Genomic DNA, 21,719 nt, shown 5'->3' with positions numbered 1-21,719 from the left:
GGGCAGGGCAGGACAGGGCAGCACCTCATACTGTCCCATCTCATCCCACCCCTGCCCGGCTGCTTGCAGCGCGGCCAGGCGTGCCGGCATACACAAAGCCGGCCGTGTCGATGGGGAGGACGGGGGTCGCCATTTTGCCCCCAGTAGCCAACAAAGGGCGAGGGCAGGGTCCTCCGCTCCGAGCATCCATCGTTCCCCCCTACCCCCCATCCCGGCAGCCCGCCGCTCCCACCACCCCTACCGCCCGCCCCGCCACGGCCGCCGGTGCTGGCACCGCACTCACCGCCCGCCGCCAGTACTCGGGATTACAGCGTCCCGGATCTCTCACCACCGCCAGAGACGCCCCGAGCCGCAGTCCAACCGTCTCCGCCCGCCGCGGCCATCGCCATACCCCCTCCCAGCCGGCCCGGCCCGGCCCGCCCCACCCTACCGTGTCCTCCCGCCGCGACCCCTCCCCTGCATCACCGCCCGCCATTTTCTCTGTGGTCGCTGCCGCCACCGCCGCCACGAACTGGTTTGCGGCTTCTTAAACAAAAGACGGAGAGTCTAGTTTGGAAAGTCCCAAATTGGCAACAGTTTCTGGCGATCCAGATGGGACCCTGAACTCGGACTGGATCTCGCTCGGGAAACCATCGCAGCCGAAGGGGGATTCCCTACACGGACTCCAGCACCCGCCGGTGGGATTACCCGAGGACTCCACGGGCGAACCCCCGGTTGTGGTGAGTTTTTGAGCAGTGTCCTATACAGAGACATTGTTAGTGTTGTTTCGGTTTTGATCTCTCTCCCCGAGTAACTCCTATCAGAAAAGACGGATCGGAGGGGTAAAAGGTACCTTAAAGTGTCCCCATGCAGGATTAAGGTGACGACCGGTCACGTGGAATTTGGGTTTTTGACATATTCCTAGGAATTGGTTTGCTTATTTCGGAATTGTCTTCGTTATGTTGGTAAAATGAATTGTTTTGGATTCTCCGGTAAAGGGTGTTTTGCTGCTGCGCTATTTCATGAATTCATAGAATGGTTTGAGTTGAAGGGAACCTAATAGCTCATCTAGTTCCAACCCCTTGCTACAGGCAGGAACACCTGCCACTAGACCAGGTTGCTGAAAGCCCCATTCAACCTGGCCTTGAACACTGCCAGGGATGGGGCAGCCACAGCTTCTGAGGGCAATCTGTCCCAGTGCCTCACCACCCTTATAGTGGAGAATTTCTTCCTAATGTCTGATCTAAGCCTACCTTCTTTCAGTTTAAAGTCACCTTGTCCTGTAGTTACCTGCCCTTGTAAAAAGCCTCTCTCCAGCTCTCTTGTAGCCCCCCTTTAGGCACTGGAAGCTGCTCTAAGGTCTCCCTGGAGCCTTCTCTTCTCCAGGCTGAACAACCCCAACTCTCTCAGCCTGTTGTCAGAGGAGAGGTGCTCCATCTCTCTGAGCATCCTTGTGGCATCTTCAGGACTCGCTCCAGCAGGTCCATTTCCCTCTTTTGTTGGGGGCCCCAGAGCTGACCACAGTACTACAGGTGGGGTCTCACAAGAGTGAAGTAGAGGGGCAGAATTCTCTCCTTCGACCTCCTGGTCACGCTCCTTTTGATGGAGCCCAGGATACGGTTGGCTTTCTCGGCTGCCAGCACACACTGCTGGCTCATGTTGAGCTTTTCATTGAGACAAGGAGGCACAAAATGTAATCACTTCTAAGCAATGTTAAGTGTGATGGTTTAGTAATGGAAAATAACTGCGGTGTTTGAAGGTAGTTGACATAGTTTCAGGTCCTTAGGACCTTAGTACACAAGGTGTAAGAAAAGCAGAATAGAAAAACAGGACCTGGGGACTAGCAGATGTCCAGGGTGGGCACAGATAAACTAACTGATAAGTAGAAGGACAGGATGATTGCTATGTTTGTGGTGTTAATAAACCCATTAAGCTGGTATAAACGTCTACTGGGGAGTATCCAGGACTAGCTGATGTCCAGGACAGGAACAGTTAAACTAACTGATAAGTGGATGGGCAGGATGATTGCTATGTCTGTAATGTTAATTAAGCTTGTTGGGAAAAGTTAACGACCCTTAAAGACCACCACATTTTTGTATGCATGCCGGAAACTAACTGGAAAATGATGTAATATGCTCAGTGACCATATAAGGATGGCCTGCATGGCAATACGGTGACACACGTTAGGAGGAGCTATCCCCCGTGTCCCCCGGCGCCTCAATAACACCTGCTTGTCAACTTGAAACTCTGTTGGCGAGTTTGTTCCTGGAGTTTTCTCCGAATCATCATCAGTCGACACCCCTAAGTCCTTCTCCTCAGGGCTGCTCTCAGACCGTTCTCCACTCAGCCTGTGCTTGGGATTGTCCCGACCCAGGTGTAGGACCTTGCACTTGGCCTGTTGAATTTCATGAGGCTGGCATTGGCCCACCTGTGAAGCATGTCAGGGTCCCTCTGGATGGCATTCCTTCCCTCCAGCACGTCGACCAAACCACCAAAGATCAACAAGGCGAAGTGCAAGGTCCTACACTTGGGTCAGGGCAGTCCCAGCTACAGTTGCAGGTTGGGCAGAAAAATGTTTCAGAGCAGCCCTGCAGAGAAGGACTTGGGGGTGTTGGTCAGTGAGAAAATGAACATGAGCCGGCAGTGTGTGCGCTCACAGGCCAGAAAGCCAATGGTATCCTGGGCTGCATCAAAAGGAACGTAACCAGCAGGTTGAAGGAGGTGATCCTGCCCCTCTACTTTGCTCTCGTGGAAATTGACTAGCAGGTCAGACTGCTAAACAAACAGCAGAAGGACAAATATTACTGATACTGGCAGGAAAATACCCAGTACTGGAAAATAGTCCAGAATATCAAAAAGAAGATGAACAATTAGCTGAGTTACTGAAGGCAAAGAAAAATGAGAAAGGGTGGTGGATCACTGAAGACAACAGTAATCTTAACAACCCCTCTCATAAAGGAAATGATAGATCAGGAACACAAGAGTACCCATTGGGGTGCAGAAATATTAGAAGACAATCTAAGCTTGTGAGTGTTAAGAATAGGAATGGGAAGAATCCCTAAGAGTATTGTGAAGAAGTGTGAAATATGCCAGAGGAATAATCCTCAAATCCAACCGCAACCTCTTCCCAGAGGTGAAGAAAGGAAATACAGCAGGACACTATTGGGAAATAGATTTCTTCAGAATTACCATGACAAAATGTGCGTTGGTATTTATTGGTTTTGGTAGATGCTTTTTGAGGATGGCTGGAAGCTTTTTGTTGTCGAACAAATCGGGCTAAAGAGGTAAGGTATTCTTAAAAGGGATTATCCCAAGATAATGGAATCCCAATAAAAATGTCACCAAATAGAGGGCCTCATTTTGTAGCTAAAATAATCAAAAAACTAGCTTAAACACTACACGTAAAATGGCATCTCCATACCACCTGGAGACCCTAGTCCAATGGAAAGGTAGAAAGAATGAATCGGTCAATTGAGAGACATACAAATAAAATGTGTCAGGAAACCAAATGAAAATGGCCAGACATACTGCTTTTGGGGATTATAAGAATAATCCCCAACAATAGAGACAAAGTAAGTACATTTGAGGTTTTATATGGGCAACCTTACCAGGTAATGAATATAAACCAGCTTCTGCCAGTATCCTGGGACAGGGGTATTTAAAGGACTATGTGATGTCTTTAGGAAAAGTGTTATTTTCTGTCAACAAGTATTTGCAATTACATGCACCATTAGGATTGGATACAGCAGTTCATTGTTTCAAACCTGATTTGGTCTGCCTGCGGATGTAGAACAATGAACCTCTAAAGGAATGTTGGAAAGGACCTTTTCAAGTCTTGTTCAACCTACACCATGGCGAAACTGCAGGGAGTGGAATTGTGGATCTGTAAAAAGTAGTAAGATAGAATTTTAGCAGTAAGCTGTTAACTGTCAGAGCAAGATAACGAGATGGCAGTTAAGGTGGGAACTGGGTTAGTGGTTACAGTTCATAACAAGTTCAACAATGTGCAGGTTAGCAAATAAGGGGACGGGGCTTTTAAATTAGAGTAGTGGGAGATGCAGACAGGGGTGGGAGTTCACATGGGATGTTCAGGTGCCTCGGATAGGCTGTAAACCTTGGAGTACCTGACCAGTGGGAAACAAGGGAGGGTTGTTGCAGTCAGGGATAGGGAATATAAGGAAGAACTTTGTAGTCACTGGGTGTGCCTTCTTATTAGGACACCCGTTTTTGCAAAAATGTTTAATAAATAGCTGCTTCACTGTTGCATCTAACCTGAGTCTTTACAAAAAAAGTTTTGAAGTTTCTAACATATCCACTACACTTGAAAGAAGGCCACAAATCCAGAGAAATGGGAAGTAACTCCACCAGAACCATTAAAAGTGAAATTCAGAAAAAGAACTTGATAAAAAAAGGCCCATGAAAATCAACAAGGTGCTTGGTGACAGCCAGCATGGCTTCACTAAGGGGAAATCCTGCCTGACCAATTTGGTCGCCTTCTATGCTGGGGCTACGGAACTGATGGACAGGGGTAGAGCAGTTGATGTCATCTACCTGGACTTGTGTAAAGCATTCGACACTGTCCCACATAACATCCTTGTCTCTAAATTGGAGAGACATCAATTTGATGGATGGACCACTCGGTGGATAAAGAACTGGCTGGATGGCCGCACACAAAGAGTTGTAGTCAATGGCTCAATGTCCATCTGGAGACCAGTAACGAGTGGTGTCCCTCAGGGATCGGTGTTGGGACTGGTCTTGTTCAACACCTTTATCACTGACATGGACAGTGGGATTGACTGCACCCTCAACAAGTTTGCCGATGACACCAAGCTGTGTGGTTCGGTTGATACGCTGGAGGGAAGGAATGCCATCCAGAGGGACCTTGACACACTTGTGAGGTGGGCTGATGCCAACCTTATGAAGTTTAACCATACCAAGTGCAAGGTCCTACACCTGGGTCGGAGCAATCCCAGGCACAGCTACAGGTTGGGCAAAGAAGAGATTCAGAGGAGCCCTGCAGAGAAGGACTTGGGGGCGCTGGTTGATGAGAAAATGAACACGAGCCAGTAGTGGTCGCTTGCAGCCCAGAAAGCCAACTGTATCCTGGGCTGCATCAAAAGGAGCGTGAGCAGCAGGTCGAAGGAGGTGATCCTGCCCCTTTACTCTGCTCTTGTGAGACCTCACCTGGAGTATTGTGTGCAGTTCTGGTGTCCTCAACATAAAAAGGACATGGAACTGCTGGAACAAGTCCAGAGAAGGGCCACGAGGATGATCAGGGGACTGGAGCACCTCCCATATGAAGATAGGTTGAGAAAGTTGTGTCTGTTCAGCCTGGAGAAGAGAAGGCTGCTTGGAGACCTCATAGCAGCCTTCCAGTATCTGAAGGGGGCCTGTAGGGATGCTGGGGAGGGACTCTTCATTAGGGACTGGAGTGATAGGACAAGGGGTAATGGGTTAAAACCGGGGAAGTTTAGATTGGATATAAGGAGGAAATTCTTTCCTGTTAGGGTGGTGAGGCACTTGAATAGGTTGCGCAGGGAGGTTGTGAGCGCTCCATCCCTGGCAGTGTTCAGGACCAGGCTGGACGAGGCCTTAGGTGAGATGATTAGTGTAAGGCGTCCCTGCTCATGGCAGGGGAGTTGGAACTTGATGATCTTAAGGTCCTTTCCAACTCTAACTATTCTATGATTCTATGAAAATGTCAGACTTTAATGACATGCGATTGATATTACTAATAATTCTTGATATAAATGTCAAGATAACGTGATACTGAAATTGCTGCAATCCTTTGCAAAAATGCACAATGCTAGTAGACTTATGGCTTGCCATAACCAGCAGAGCATCCTGTAGGATGGGGGGTGTTAACTGTTAATTTATCTCGTCTATGCAATTTCCTCCACAATGGGTCGCAGGTAATAAAAATACCTAGGGATCAAAGAATATATTGTAGTAATAATACACATTGTTGGACAAAAATATGTATCATTACACATTAAACTTCTAAATTATTACATTATTAAACTCCTTTTTGGAGAAGTGATTACTTGGACCATAGAAAAAAAACCTACATTGCAGTGGTAACTACACTACCTACAGGAGAAAAGCTATGTTGGGATATAAACTCAACTCCTCTTACAAGAAGATGAGAACTTGTTATAGAAAATAAGACATGGGTTGCCAGTGACTACAGTAATATATCTTGGGACTAAATTTACCAAACATGGAAAATGACTGAAGAAGGGAATTGGCATTATGCTGAACTAACAGGTGTTTTGAGAGGTTAGGGAATCCAGGAGGGCAATGAAGAGTATCAGAAGCCGACCCAAATGGAATATACAAAAAGATAGAATAATGAGACTTTACTGCACAAATGTATATAACTGTTCTAATTATCCCCAAGATTTTCAAAGGATTAGGCCTTTGGCTAGAGCCGTTGTGCAATGTGGTCTAGTGTGAGGCATCCCTACCCATGGCAGGGGGGTTGGAACTAGGTGATCTTGAGGTCCTTTCCAGCTTTAACTCTTCTATGATTTATGATACTATGATTACTAACTTCATGTCTGTATGGAGAAAGAGCATGATAACTCCTTATGGAATCGTTGAAAGAGATACAGTAGATGGTTGGCAACAACTACCTACTGGAACTAGGGTAGAATGGGTCCTAGAATCTCTGCAGCCACAGTCAGTCCTTACAGAATAGATTTGCAATTAACAGCATTACTGGACAAATGGAGGTTCTGGCAGATGCTACTAAAACCAGATTTTCGGACCTAAATCAACAGGTGCAAGTCAATTCAAAGATGACTTTGCAGAATAGACAAGCTTTAGATTTATTGTTAGCCCAAGACCATGGCCTATGTGGATATTTACATTTGGATCCTGACAGGTGTTGTACACATGCACCTAATGACACTGAACCCTTGCAAAAACAGTGAGAAAGAATTAAACAAGTGGCTAAAGCAAGTAGAAAAATTAATGAAAGAATAGAAACCAGTATCAGCTCTACTTCATAAATGAGGCTTATCTCTGCCAAACTGGCTCTTGAGCATAATGTAAACCTTGTTATTATAATGATTGTAAGAATCTGTATAGGAAGCATTTGGAAAGCAAGAGAAAAGAGTATATGGGAGTACTAAAATTGCATTGATACTGGATTATTCCATTAAATTAGGCTGAGTTAACATGGTAAAAAATTTTTATGTAAAGAAGTATAAGCTGGAATATACAAGACACTCCAATATTTAAACTAGAAATCTTTAACTAAACACCACACCCTATTGTTGTTTTACAATGATACAAAATATGGAAGTGAGACTTCCAAAGGGGGAAATAATGCTTGCAACATCTTGCAAAACATTGCTAAACCCCAAAGGACTGAGCAAAACCTGTAAATGTTTGCAACATCTTACGAGAGGATGCTTGCTACAATCGTAGTTCTGCTACGTAACTGTGATAATGTACAGACTTCTCTAAACAAAGACTATCCATCTTGCTTCCCTGGGAAATGAGTCAGGACTGATAAGGAGGAACATTTGTCTCCAACCCTTGGACAACAGCCTAGAAGAAAATGAGCAATAATTAGGTGGGGGAGTGGGGGGCAGCCTGACCACCAACTCAAGAAACCCATTGACTCAAGATAAAGGCAGAGCCTGCATACCTGATCAGCATAATAAGTGAGAGGGACCTTTAATATTCCACCACCAGTATGGGGTAGAATACTAATTAATGAACAAATTGTATAACTCTCAACCAGTGAACACAGATTTCTTTGTCAAAATGTATAAATAGCTTAAAGTTACAATCATGATTGATTTGTGCTTGATTTGTGGAGACTTCCACAGAGGACTCTGCACAGAATAAATGTCTCCTTTCCTAACTAGACTCTGTGTCTTTGTTTATAAAGCCCCACATGGGCAACAGAGCCAGCCTCTGCCTATGATGTGAGGGGAGTGAGCAGAGCCTCTGGGACATTCCAGGCCGTTGCAGAAGGCTCCTCACCACCACAGGAGTTCTGCCATGTCCCAGCTGAAGGTGGGCACTGCCTCTACCCCGGGGCACAGCTGCCACTCCCTGGCACCACAGTGTTCAGCCCTTCTTTGCTGAACATGCAGGAATCCAGTTAATACGGGGGAGAATCCATATTACACAGATCAGGTGAAGTGACTTGCCCTGGCAGAGTGTGAGTTAGCTACAGAGCTGGTCCAATCCTAATTGCTAGGCTTCCTAGCCACCGAAATGCTATTAAAAGTAATCCAGATACAGGCTGTGGGAGTTTTCCCATACACACACCTGGAACAAGACACTGGTGAGCACCATATGAAGGGTGCATGATTAAATATCATGCTTGTGTATCCCTAATTCCCAAGTTCCCCACAGCTTGGTTCCTCCTGCAAACGGAGGACAACTGCTCTGACTTAAGCTTTGCTGTGTTCTGATTGTTTTGTGGTTTGGAAGAGGTGGAGTATTTCACAATATGGGCATCACATCCCCATGGCTGCCACCTCACCTTGCCCTGGTCCTGTGGCAGGTCCAACAGAAGGAGCTGGACCATGTGAGTTGTACCCCTATGTCAAGAGCAGTTCTTAGGGAGTTAAGCTGTCCTTTCAGTGATGCAGAAAAGCAACCTGGGTAGTAAATATGTGTAGTTCTCAACCAGTTCAACCAATGCTTTTTGACAGGATTTTAGGCTTGCCATGCCATCACATTTTGACATTTTTAAAAGACCATCTTTGAACAGGATCCAGGGAGCTACCCGACCATCACGGAAGACTCAACGCATACATGTGCACCTATCTGAGATGGCACAAGGCTTGTGTCTGTGTGTCGGTGCTGGGTGACGCTTGCTGAACCTTTGGGCATGGCCAGGGAGAACGGCTAGGCACCATCCAGAGCTTCAGATCTCCCCGAGACCGCTCCTACCCTCCCTCGGCAGCAGGAGCCTTCCATAGCACACGGATGTGCTGACAGGCTCAGCTTGGTATCCCCGGGGGTGCGGGGAGGCACCAGCGCCCGCCAGCCACGCACACGTTTTGTTGCGACCGCTGCACTGCAGCCCGGTTCCAGAGGCTCAGATGAGCTCAGTGGCTCTTCGCGCCCAGCCGCGGGGCAGCCGAGGCCGAAGACGCCCGGAAGAGGGACGCAGCTCCCACCCCGCAGCACTACAACTCCTGGAGCGCAGGGCCCCGCCGCCGCTAAGCCGAGCCGAGCCGCAGAAACCTCCCGCAGGCCCCCACTGCCGCCGCACCGCTTCCGGGATACAGGGGCGCCCCCGGAAGCGGAAGTTGCTGGAGGCGGTGCTTTTGGCGGCGCCGTTGCTGTTAGAGTACGGGCTACGGTGGAGGCGTGGGGCGGGGCAAGTTCTGCTGCTTATTCCGGTGTCAGTTTCTCCTCGGCGGGCTCTCCCCTCGTTTCCGCAATGCATCCCGTTTTCCAGAGCAGCCGGCGTGATTTCACCTTCGGGCCGTGGAAGCTGAGCGCTGCCCGGACGCACATCATGAAGTCGGCGCAGGCCGAGAGGTGAGGCGGCTTGGGGCTGGCCGCGGCGGACGGGACGGGGCCTCCGCTGCTCGCTTCCCTCTGCAGCTTGTGCTGGGGCTCGGGAGGAGCCTCCGCTGGGCTGGGACCTCAGCCTCCGACAGTGGAGGGTCTGGGGCGCTTTGTCATCTTGTACAAGAAATAACGTTTTTCAGGCGGGAGAGACGCTGCTCAGTCCTGCAGCGTGGGTGGGGTAGTGGTTGTTAATTCGATTTTTGTGAGGGTAATCTTGATTCTTTGGCTTGAGAAATTGAGGTGATTGGGGTTGCAGATGGTCTCCAGAATTCTGCTTTCAGTGATCGCTTAATGGTTTTGGAGACCTGCCCTGCTAATTATAAGACTATTTTTCCTTAATTACTTTTTAATGGTGTTTAAGGTTCTTTGACATGTAGTCCACAGACTCATGCTATTTTGTGGTAATGGCTATTCGAAGACAGTGGTTCTCATTAAAAATGCATTATTTGCATTTTCCTTGTAGTAGTAATTTCTACTGTTGTCAAGCCACTGGAGAAAATGCTCCTGTGTCAGCAGCAAGTGCTTGAGTCAGGTTTGCTAATGGGGCACTGAGCAGTTCAGCTGTTTGATGCCATAGGTGACCTCAGTGGCAGCTGAATTTGACAGATACTTTTTGGTTTGAATTTCTGGAATACATACATAGAAATGTCATTGGTCTTGTTCAGTGTATCTTAATACATGTTGCTTTTAACTTTTGTAAGGCTGATGTGTTTGATAAAGTCCCATGTCTTGAAACAGTTTCTGTTGTTGGTTGGTTGTTTTAACTGGGTATCTGCCTTAAAATAGGTAAACCTTCATCCGTCTTTGTTTTAAGCTTTGAACTTAGGATAATCTTCTCAAACTGCTTTTGACTAATGGTCCTTTAATTTTTGCAGTTACAGGTAAAAAAACTTGAATCTTGTGATTTTAGTAATTATTTTTTGTAATGAGGATTCAACACTCAGCTAAGCTGTACCCATGCTCTGCAGAGGGAGGGAAGTTTTTATTCAATTTTTATGGCATCTTTTTAAACACTTATTTTGTAGGATGCTGCCTCTTAAAAATGAAGGTCTTTATTAAGATCAGGGGGTTGTTAACTCTTTGCCCATGAACAAGAGCCTTGAACTGCCAGTCTAGAAGCCAAATTGCCTACTGTACTCATCTGATCTATTCAGTTTCTACAACTGGACCTATTTTAAAATGCATAGTCACCTCTGTAATTTTCAGAAATTACCTTTGTTGTTTGAAGACCAGTGGGTTTGGGGTTTTCTTCAGAACATGCTGAAAAAGGCTGAAAGGTAAAGTTACAAAAGGCACAACACAACATGAAAGAACAGAGAATTTTGCAGAGTAGGGAAGTCCAAAAGAAGCTGTTTAGATCTTGGTACATAGCATGAGATCTCCAAAACAAATCCTCCACTTAAAATCTGAAGAGTCTAGAACTATCCAGTTCTAGTGCTTTTCGTCAGTGTCCTTTTATAATGTATTTCTCTTGGCATTTTACATTTTTTTATTGCGTGGGGAACATGTATCTGTAAGGGTTTTATTTCTGACAAACATATCACAAAAATCCTTAGCAACCTCTGTGGAAAGGTGAAGGATTAAATGTGCCGTATAAAAGAACACCTTTCTGGGCTGGAGTTGGCCTTGGCAGTTCAAGGGGCGTACACTTATTGGAACAGAAAACTTCATAATATTATTCTGCCTTCTTTGGGAAAGATGTAGGATCTACAAATTTGCTATTTTTGTTTGGTTAGCATAATGTTCTTTTATAGGCAGAGTTACAGAAATAACCACTTTTATTCAGGGAGGCCTCGCTATCAATGTGAAAATTGCTGTTGGGACACTAGTGGGTTTTTTTTCTTGCTTCCTTACAATTAGTGTATTTCCTGGTATTCTCTCCAGATGTCACATATTTCTTTTTGATCTTGAGAGGTAGTGGGAGGGAGGAAAAGAAGTATATGAAGCTTTTTGGTAAATAAGGTCAGTATTTACACAAAGTAGTGGTGTATGTGTACATGTGCATTTATAGTGTATATGTACACATGTATAAATAAGCATAATACTGATGTAAAAGAGAATGTGAAATAGGGTGCTTTGAGATTTCCTGCAGGGATAATGCTTACTTGGTTCATGCAGTCCTTTGTTCAGTTGGGTCTGTGGCTATGGCTGTGGCTTTTGTGCCTGAGGTTACAGATACTGGTGTGTATTCTCTACCAGCTTGGGAAGGTAGTAGAGCTCAGTAGCTTCTGCACTTCCCACATACTTTTCCGAGGTTGTTTTCAGCCCATTTATGTAGGCTTCTAAAGTTAGAGGTGTGAACGACTGTGTAGTGAATTTAAACTTGTTGACAATGAGTGCTCATTCCTAAAAGTTCATTTGGGGTACTTGCTGAAGTAGTTAATGGACTATCCAGAGATTTGCTACAACAGGCTGAAAGCTGCTACTTCATGCTTATCAGATTGATTTTTTTTTTTTTTTTTTTTTTTTTTTATTCCTCCTGTCTGAGACTTCTCTATGAGCCTGATGGAGAAGGAATGTTTCAGGAATACTTTTGTGGTGGAAAAGTGGTGTTGGATCAATGACTGCGATTCATGTCAGATTATTAAATGGGGGAAACAACAAAGTTTTAAAGAATCCATTGATGATGCGACTTCTAAATGATCATGGTATTGAGGTTTTCCCTGTGTTTCTCAAGGCGAGATTGGACAGGGTTTTGAGCAACCTGGTCTAGTGGAAGGTGGCCCTCTCCATGGCAGAGGGGTTGGAACTAGATGAACTTTAAGGTCCCTTCCAACCCAAACCATTCTTTGATTCTAAAGAATACTTTTTCCAAACCAAGGACTGCTGTCACTGAACTATAGCTGACTTACCTCTCTTTATGGGACTTTTATTTTTCTGTGCAGACTGGCTGATGAATTACACATGCCCTCCCTGCCAGAGATGATGTTTGGAGACAATATCCTAAGGATACAGCATGATCATGGTTTTGGAATTGAGTTCAATGCAACAGATGCTTTAAAATGTGTCAATAATTGTCAAGGTATGATCAAAGTGGCTTGTGCAGAGGAGTGGCAAGAGAGCAGGTACAGTATTTTATCACCAGTGGGCAAGTACTGGTGTGTTGCATGTGAAACTGTCATGAAGTATTTAGAAGAGCAGACTGAACTCTTGAAGACCATGTTGCATTTGGTTATGCCATAGATACAGTTTGTGATCACAGGAATCGCTTAGCGTTTCTTTGCCATGATCATCCCATCTGTTAAATGGGGTCAGTTCTGTTTTTCAGTTGAATCTTGGCTTTCTTAATACTGTTTCCATTTATTCAAATTCTTGGGGCCTCAAGCATTACAAGATTGTACTGTGTGGCATTTCAAAGTGCAGAATGCTGCGCATGTCCAAAATCTTAGCCTTAGGAATATAGCAGAACAGTCACTATGCATGAGAACTAATTGCACTGCTTAGTATTTACCAAATGAGTTGCAGAGCACCTAGAAATAAAGCACGGAGAAAAGTGAAAGGTGTCATGAAAACTAAGGCAAATAATGTTAATGATTGCTGTGTGTTATCAGCAGATTTCTTTCTGCCTACTTAAAGAAAAAATGATTTTGAAATGCAACTCTTTCAACAACAGTGAACCAAAATCTGACTCCTAGGACTGAGGTAGTGTTATAGCATAGGAATTCTGGTAATGGTTTTCTAATCTTGTACGGAAACAAGATGTTGTGGAAGAAGCAATACTCTACAATTAAGTCTTAACATTGTCATAGCAGCACAGACAATGCTGCTGTTCTTCTTGAAGAGTGTGGGAATTGTAGTACATATTCTTTGCGAGGTGGTAGTTTTTTAGGAATTGTTACAAAGAATGTTGGTTTGCACTTCTTAAGGAGTGAGCCTGAGCACACTAAGGAAGTTGTCAAGCCATATGATTGGACTTACACAACAGACTACAAAGGAACACTGCTGGGAGATACTGCAACATTAAAGGTAACCATTTTCTCCTCCTTAAATGCTGATTGCAGTTTGTTTCACTCAAACACAAACACTTTTTTTTAGACTTTCATTTACCTTTCAGTAGGCATCTGTAAAATCTTTCAAGTTTCTTAGTTTCTGACTTTTAAAGTATAGTTTGGGCTTTTCATGTCTCAGCGTGTTATTCTTATCAAATCATGGGTTGGTTTGGATTTTTTAAGCAATTTAGGATCATATAAAAGGGTGCTGTTGTGTCCCTTAGTGACAATTTGCTCACAGAGTAAAAATCTTCATAGCTGAAAATCTTGCTGGATGCCCCTCTGAAGCCCTGGGGTCTTCACACACAATGGAACTATTAACTGTAATTTTCTACCTTTACTCTCTGTTAGTTGCCTTTTGTCTAAGCAGATATGTAGATCTGGCTGCTTTCTTCAATGGCTTTATATTTTCTTCTGCAACAACAAAAACATATTTAAACCTATAGGCCCTCCCTTGTCTTTACTTTAAAATAAGACTGAAGTTCCCAGTTTCTCTTTACTGTGTACAAATTGCATGCTACTAAGCACGTGCTCTGTATTAAGAGTCACAGATTACTTGATTTATTCTGAAATTAAAAGTGCAGCATAGAAATAAATGTCATGTTGGCCTGTAGTCTTTAGTCAGTGGAAGCACATGAGTGTATATGGCGATCATGAGATGGAAATTGAAGGTACTTGATTTCCATGGAGAGGCTTTATTAGAATCCTGTTCAGGGTTTGTAGTGGGCTAGAGATAGTAAATGGATGGAATCTTGTTAATAACCCAAAACTTCAAATCTTCAAATGTTTTGCAATACAGAAATTGAGTAGAATTGTTTGCAGCTGAAACCCCACTGCACCTGTACCCAGAGGAAAGTTTATTCAGAATTTTCCACTCTTGGTGTTGCTTTGATTGGTATTTTCTCTTGGAAACTTTAGGTTTAGTTTTAACTTCTTCTCTTAGAAATCTTTTATGTTTTAAGTTTAGTGCTCTAAAAGCTTTTTCCTTTCTAAAACCAATAACTGTGGGATTTATAGAACAGGACAAACTTTATGTAGTTTGACAACAAATTAACATGCTACCTGTTGTTAATCGTTTTCTTTAGGTTGTTCCTACAACAGAACACATAAATACAGAAAAATTGAAAGCCCGGGAACAAATTATGTTTTTTGAAGAAGTACTTCTGTTTGAAGATGAACTTCATGATCATGGAGTATCAAGTTTGAGTGTAAAAATAGTGAGTAGTGAGAGTTGTATTGAGACACTTGGTGACTCAGTTGGTTAACATATGCAATTCAGCCTTTTTTTTTTTTTTATGCTTTTCCTTATGGGATTTAAAGTTTAAAATGCAGTTTTTTATCCACAATCTTAGAAATGTCATCTTACTGGAAATTATGTTGATTTGACATCTCTCTGTTGGTTGCTTCAGGGAACAATCTTTTCCCTCTTTTGAGGCAGTCTGCCTTGCTGTCCAATGACAGCTGTAGCATATCAACAGCCCAAATTTTTACTTTATTACTGAAAGCTCCTCATACTGTTTTTCACTGTGAATATCTGAAGTAGCTGAGTGCATACTTAAAGTAGAACTTTGTGAAATGCTGAAACATCTTTTTTTTTCCTTTTTTGCAGAGAGTTATGCCTTCCAGCTTTTTTGTCCTGTTGAGGTTTTTCTTGCGGGTTGATGGGGTACTTATCAGGATGAATGATACAAGGCTTTATCATGAGGTAAACCCTTCTTCTCCATCATGTGTTTTACAGATGCTCCTTTGTCATGTTACTTCCAGAGAAGAATTGCTGATATTCCTGTTATTTAATACTGATGTTTGGGGTATAGAGGTTACCTGAACTAAGCTTTCAAGTATATTTATTATTGTGGTGGTGCTGAAATAGCAGCCAAGGGCTGAATGCCATGGGAGCTGGCTAGGTATTGTATGAGCAGAGTAGGCTACCCCTCGTGTGCAGTTACCATTTAAATATATTTTGCAGACACAGATTAGAGAAGAAGTACAAGAGGGAAAACAGGCAACAGTAAATGTGTGATACTGTTCTTATCCTTGTCTCCAAGTGCAGGTTTTTTGGCTTGTCTAACATACAACTGCAAGTTTTAACTTTAACTGTCCATACGATATTTGAGTTCTAGTATCTCATATGTAATACAGATAATAACAGTTCTGGTTTGCGTATTCTCTCTAGCTGTATTCGTCCTAATGTAGGAGTTCTAGCTGAGTAAAGATTAACAAGCATATATAGTCACAATTTTTTTTTTCCTGGATACATGCAGAAAGGTGATTTGGGGGAAAGAAAACACTGCTGAATATCTTTCTCTGTCTTCATGAGTTTGAATGTCCGTTTCTGCTCCCAGGTGACAGTCTATGGTCAACCAAATTCAAAAGCTTACAAAATTCAGTGTATTTAATATGCTCTTTTTGCACTGATAGGTGATAATTCTGTAATTTTGCTTTTTTTTTTTTTCTTAGGCTGACAAGGCGTACATGTTGCGAGAGTATACCTCCAGAGAAAGCAAAATATCAAGTTTAAAGGTACTGCATTTTTTTAAATGGTTTTTGGTTGGTTTGTTTTGTGTTGGTTTTTGTTTTTTCTTCTTCTGTTTGCTTTTTAAAATTGTTTATACAGTCAGTGTAGAAAATACTGTGTAAGTCAACTGATTTCTAGGTTTGGAATTGATAGAGAAAACCACTTTCTGCTTACACAACACTTATTTTGGTGATTTCAGGGCAGATGTGCATTTGTAAATGCTCAGATCACATGACAAGATACAGGAGTGAGTTATCTTTATTACTTTTGAATTAAAATATTTGGGGTTTGGTTTTTTGTTTTTTTTTTTTTTCATAGACCTGTTCAGCCACAAAATTGGGTAGTCCATGTCCCACGATGCTAAATTTCAGGGCTGGTTGTATGCTTGCAAGTAGTATTAGGGGTTAAGATCTGTTTGGTAATAGACGCATTCAGTTTTTCTCAAACTGAATAGCCCACCTTAAAACTCCAGTAATGGCTCAGAATAACTTGTGGCACATTTGGAGATGCAGCTGTTGATTTTTATTCCTGACCCAAGACTTGGTCTTGGGTATTCATGTTACTTTCCTTTTCCCTTTTTTATGGTGTTTTTCCTTTACCTCTAAAGTAACTAATGTGTTACTAACCTTCCGAGGGAATGTTTTTGCAAAATGGTTTCCTTTTTGTGGAAGGTGGCACTTTATCATGTCTTAACATGTGATAAACAGGACTATACTCGGACATGAGCTTTTTGATAGTTGTGTGGGGTTTGATATATAAATCAGTGATGCAGGTTTTACTTCACCTCATATTTAAAAAATATCATCTGGGCTGTTAAATAATTTTCCCTGCCTGTTGTATTATAGAAGAAATGCATCCAGCTTTCCAGTTCACTAGATCAGCTTGCATAGGTAAAGTAAGACAGGTTCCTGCTTCACTTAGGTTTGAAACAGTTAAATTAGCAGTATAATTCCTTGCATGTCAGGAGTAGCCAAAATACAGGTTGCATTTGAATAGCTCTGAATACACTTCTTAAAGTATGTTGTTAGAAAGTTTGGTTGTTTTGTTTTTTTTTTTGTTTTGGTTTGGTTTTCTTTTTGTTGGGTTTTCTTTTTTTTTCATCAAATGTCTTGCATCTGGTGAAGTTGTCAACAGGAATCTCCAGAGAAAGATATTGATCAACTTAGTGGAACCCCCTAATTTCTTCAAATGAAATTAAAGTTCAGTGAGTTTTAGTATTTCGTATAAATGTTTGACTTCATAAAATACAGGGCATGTTGAGGGGCATCAGCAGCTAAATCTGAGCAACTCCAGTTAATATATTGCGATGGCTAGAAGACATTAAACATGGGATTCCTTGTGGCCATCCTAGTCTCATCTGAAACTAGAACCTCAAAAAGACTCTGTTACATGCAAATGATAAATTTATTGTTAAAAAAAAAATTGCAGCTGTTCATTAGTGTCTCTTGTGCTCTTATGTTCTGCTGCTTAAAAACATTAAATACCTTTCCTTAGCATATTGACCTACACAAGGAGTAAAAGACTGTATGTACATTTGAAGTCACAAGGTAAATTTTTATAATTATACCTGACTTCAGGTGTTTAAAACAGGTAGATTATAGATTGTCTGTAAAGTTTGGGTTTGGAATACCTTTAATTTTATTTTTTTTTCCCTCCCCTTCCTTTCACTCATTTCATATAAAATTTTTGCTTCTTAGCATGTTCCACCTTCCCTGTTCACGGAACCTAATGAGATCTCTCAGTACCTACCTATAAAGGAGACAATCTGTGAAAAACTAGAATTCCCAGAGAAGATGGAGCCTAAGCCAGAAGCATCACTGGAAACCACATGTGTTAAGTCTAAATAAATGTGACTTTATATGGACTTGAAATAAACTGGAGGTAACATGATCATGTAACCATGCCTTGGGGGGGCAGTTTCACTACTAGTGGAATAAAGAATTCGGCTAATTTTCTATAGCCCTGAGAGAAAACATTTCAAGCAGGTTTTGCTAATGGTGTTCTTTGTTTGTTTGTTGCTGGTTTTTTTTTAACCTGTATCTGGAATTAATGATAGACTGGTGGTGAGTTATCATTTTCAGCAGTATTGGAGAAAGACTCACAATGTAAGAGTCTGAGTTCTGTTTAACTCACTGGGTGGTAGGCCAGGAGTATTGCCTGGACCCTCCACCACAAACACTTCTATGAAGATTTTATTATTGCTTCTTCAGATACTGACACTACTGGAGTCTTAAAATTGTCATTTTATTTTTATTGAGAAACCATCCACAAGGAAAGAAAAAAAAATCATCCCCTGAATTTATTTTGAGCTGTCAGTTCTAAACTACACATTTCACTTGACTTCCCCTACTGTAAGCTGATAACCTACTAAGTTACATTTAGACGTCTCTGATCCAGACTTTAAAATATTCATTTCATCTGAGGATGGGAAAAAGAAATAACTGCATTCGTCTGACACTATATAAAGGTAAAATTACCTTATTTCTGAAGCATTAACTCCAGAGCAGGAGAAAGCTGGAGGTTAACAGACATACACTGCAAAGTCTCTTCAGAAATACTGTTTATTCTAGTATTCCCTAGAATACTCTCTAGGCAGTTCTGGAGACTATTATTTGGGGCCTATATGCTGCTACAGTCATGTCCTACATTGGAAATGCATTTTACTGTATTGACCTTCTGTTGGACATACTGCATGGTGCCCATGCATGATGGCTATCCTGCCCTGACAGTCAAATTGCTAAACTGCAGAGTGGCCTAAGGCTCAGGAAAACAGGCATTTAGTCTCTAGTCCCTAAGGGATGCTGGTGTTTGGAGATTGAGAAACGAGATCCTACATAGTCTAGAAAGGGTGCCAACATGTATTCCAGATACATCATTTTGGTTTATTTTTAAAATTCTTTAATTCCTGATACTAATAAAACTGTTCTGTGTATAGTCATGGGTTTTAACACTTTGTAGGTTTTCTTGTGTCATGGATTTACTCAGACCACAGGGAACTTACTTCTCTGTGCCTCAGTTCCATGTATGTAAAAACAAGAATTAATAAATGCTTATCTTAATGAGGGTCTGTCAGGATTATTTTGTAAAAAGTTATTGATTTTTTTTTTTTTTTTTTTTTTTTTTTTTTTTTTCCCTCAATACACCTTCAGCCTTATCTTTGGAATCCTTTGGAAAGGACTATTGCAAAAAGTCTTGTGATCCGTAAGATAAAATGAGTGACAAGAACTGAAATTAAACAGTCTCTGAAAGAAACTATTATCAGATAGCCATGATGTGGGGTTTTCCAATAGGTGAGTTTATGCCATTTTGAAATAAAAGTGGGGTCCTCTGTGTTCCCCATTAGAGTCCTAAATTCTGTTGGCTTTTTTCATGTTCCTGCATTTGTTTCCTAAAGATTTTAGTGTCAGGATGAAGAAGGGGCTGCAAATGAATGCAGCATGCAAGTGATCAAAATTCGTTTCGATCTGCTCCAGTGATAAAGGGATATGGGGAGAGAGCGAAAAGTAAGGGCAGAACAAATGAAGGTAATAAAGAGATACTTTGCTTTTAGAGGTTAAATTATGGCACTTATTTTACTCTAAGCATGTACTATTTTACATGCCTTAAGGGCTTATAAAAACACACTTTAAAGATGGTAGTGACTGAGAGCTGATATAGTGCTAGCATGAAGGCAACTGTATTGCATCATTAATTAGAACTGTGATTTGGGTTCGGTCAGTGATGCTCGCATTAATCTCCTTTGGGCTGAAGTGTATGTTGGAGGGGAACCCAGAGCATCGACACCTAGCGATGAAAAGGATGCTCTGCATGTTTAGCTTACATGCTGTATTTCACCTTGTCTATATTGCATACTGAGTTGTGACCTCCTGATACAGTTGTCTTGAGTAGACTTGAATCCTGACTCTATAATTACGTGATATCCATCTACTTTGGATGCTGTGTATTTAAGTGGAACACACATGTTGGGGAACTCATAATGTTTAGGAAGTTACAATTACTACAGAGTAAAACTTGGAACGCTTTGTGACTCTGTCATACCACACAATCAAAAAGCAGCAGTATAAACTGGTGTACCACAAACTCTCGTAAAAATTTTACACAGAAAAGCACCACTTTGGATACATAATTTTGGGGGAGGGAGTGGGGTGATTCTCTAGCTATTTTATGGCAAGTTTAACATGTGGTGGTTTATATTCTTTCTTGTATGTTGCTTAATAAATGTACCAGTCATTTTGCAGTTCTGTTTTTGTCTGAGCAAAATAAACTGAAATAACTACTCCTGATGCTGAATTTTGCATGCTAGTAAGGCATTGCATCCATGTGCCTTTGCCTGTCATCAGGCCACTCTGGCTAGTTAGGAAAATAAAGTGAGGCTTTTTCAGAACAGGGGAAGAGTCACAATAGTGGGAGCAAAATTAAATATACATTAATATTTCTGTGAGCTTCACTATTTGCAAATAATTGGCAAAATGGGTGGGAGCAGATACAACTAGAGAAGTAGAACTGGCAGAGGTTGTCGACTTGTGTTCTGAAGTCTGGAAAACATTAGGACAGTTTAGACGTCAGCTGTTGTATGTTTGTGTTGTCCCAAAATCAGGTTCTTCACCTGGTGTGCAGAGAGATGATTAACACAGAGTTGAGGTATTACATGTTCCAGTGTAAGTTGCTCTAGGTGACCTTGCCTTGGCACGGGGGTTGGACTAAGTGATCTCCAGAGGTCCCTTCCAACCCTAGTGATTCTGTGGTTTCATGTCTGCACAGAGATGGGTGCTAGGCAGTAACTGCCCAAAGCCAGCACACCCTCAGTCTGCTGCTCTTACACATTTCAAACCATGATGGTCAGTGTTTTCTGCATAGGTAACAGTATGTATCTACAATCTTCTAGGTTCTCTTGTCTCGGTTTAAGGACATGGTATATATTAATTCACTATACACGTTCCATAAGGGTCTCTTACCTCAAGAGATGTGATCTTTAGTATTCAAATAAACCAAGCTCCTTTAGGAACACAGGTACCTTCTGCTTTGCTAGGCTTTTCAAAATAACTTCTGCCTTCCTAACCTTTCCAAAGTTAGCTGTTACACTTCTGACTTACGATCCTGCTGGTTCATCTATCAGCCGCCCAACTCCCCTCAAGGTCTGTGAGTTTGCAAGGAAGCACAGGTTTTCCCTTCTGCCTGCAATTCCAAACTCAAGATTTCCAAGCTTTCACACATACAGTCCTTTACAAAATCTTAACTTCCTCATTGCCAGGTAACACTTGGAAGACTAAGAAAGCCCTGGTTCCTGGGGAAGTGGGGTGCCTACTGTCTCTAAAAACGCAAACCAAGCATATGAGTTACTATGAAGATAATCCCTCTCCAACACGTGAACCTGGGCACGGGTGCTGGACTGCTTTTTCTCAATCTCACTTGCAGTCCACGCACCTGCTCCAGGAAAGCCGTCATAGGGTGGCTGCTGTGTCTGGAGAGCACAAGACCAGCAGAGCCATTTCTACTACCATTCTCCTCAGTGTCTCTCGCCCGACCCCGTGGTGGCGCGGCACCGTCTCTCCAACAGGCCCCGCTGCCCCGTCTGGTCTCACTGGCACTTCTCCCCTCGTAACGCCCCAGAGGCGACCGGTGTCTGCCCCTCACCACCAGGCGAGGTCTGGCCTCTCCTGCCTCACGGACTACATCCCCCGGTACCC

General features: G+C 42.6%; 1 protein-coding gene across 2 annotated transcripts; it reads left to right on the top strand.

Moving 5' to 3' along the window:
- Positions 1 to 565: 565 nt before the first annotated feature.
- On the top strand, positions 566 to 18,016 carry TIPRL (TOR signaling pathway regulator). Of its 2 annotated transcripts, none has more exons than XM_057413142.1 (7): positions 566 to 719; positions 12,414 to 12,593; positions 13,395 to 13,494; positions 14,603 to 14,734; positions 15,127 to 15,222; positions 15,975 to 16,037; positions 17,730 to 18,016. In XM_057413142.1, the coding sequence occupies exons 2-7, from the start codon at positions 12,433 to 12,435 to the stop codon at positions 17,877 to 17,879; spliced, it is 702 nt and encodes a 233-aa protein (XP_057269125.1). In that variant the 5' UTR covers positions 566 to 719; positions 12,414 to 12,432; the 3' UTR covers positions 17,880 to 18,016. The 2 variants fall into 2 exon arrangements, with proteins under 2 accessions (XP_057269125.1, XP_057269124.1); XM_057413141.1 differs by lacking the exon at positions 566 to 719 and adding an exon at positions 9,367 to 9,495.
- Positions 18,017 to 21,719: the final 3,703 nt, after the last annotated feature.

The sequence above is a fragment of the Pezoporus wallicus genome, unplaced genomic scaffold (genome assembly GCF_028554395.1).
Source record: "Pezoporus wallicus isolate ANWC-B61680 ecotype Strahan unplaced genomic scaffold, APGP_CSIRO_Pwel_v1 contig_6484, whole genome shotgun sequence".
Classification (NCBI taxonomy): domain Eukaryota; kingdom Metazoa; phylum Chordata; class Aves; order Psittaciformes; family Psittacidae; genus Pezoporus; species Pezoporus wallicus.
The sequence above is the reverse complement of the archived record's forward strand: the minus strand, read 5'-3'. Positions and strand labels throughout refer to the sequence as shown.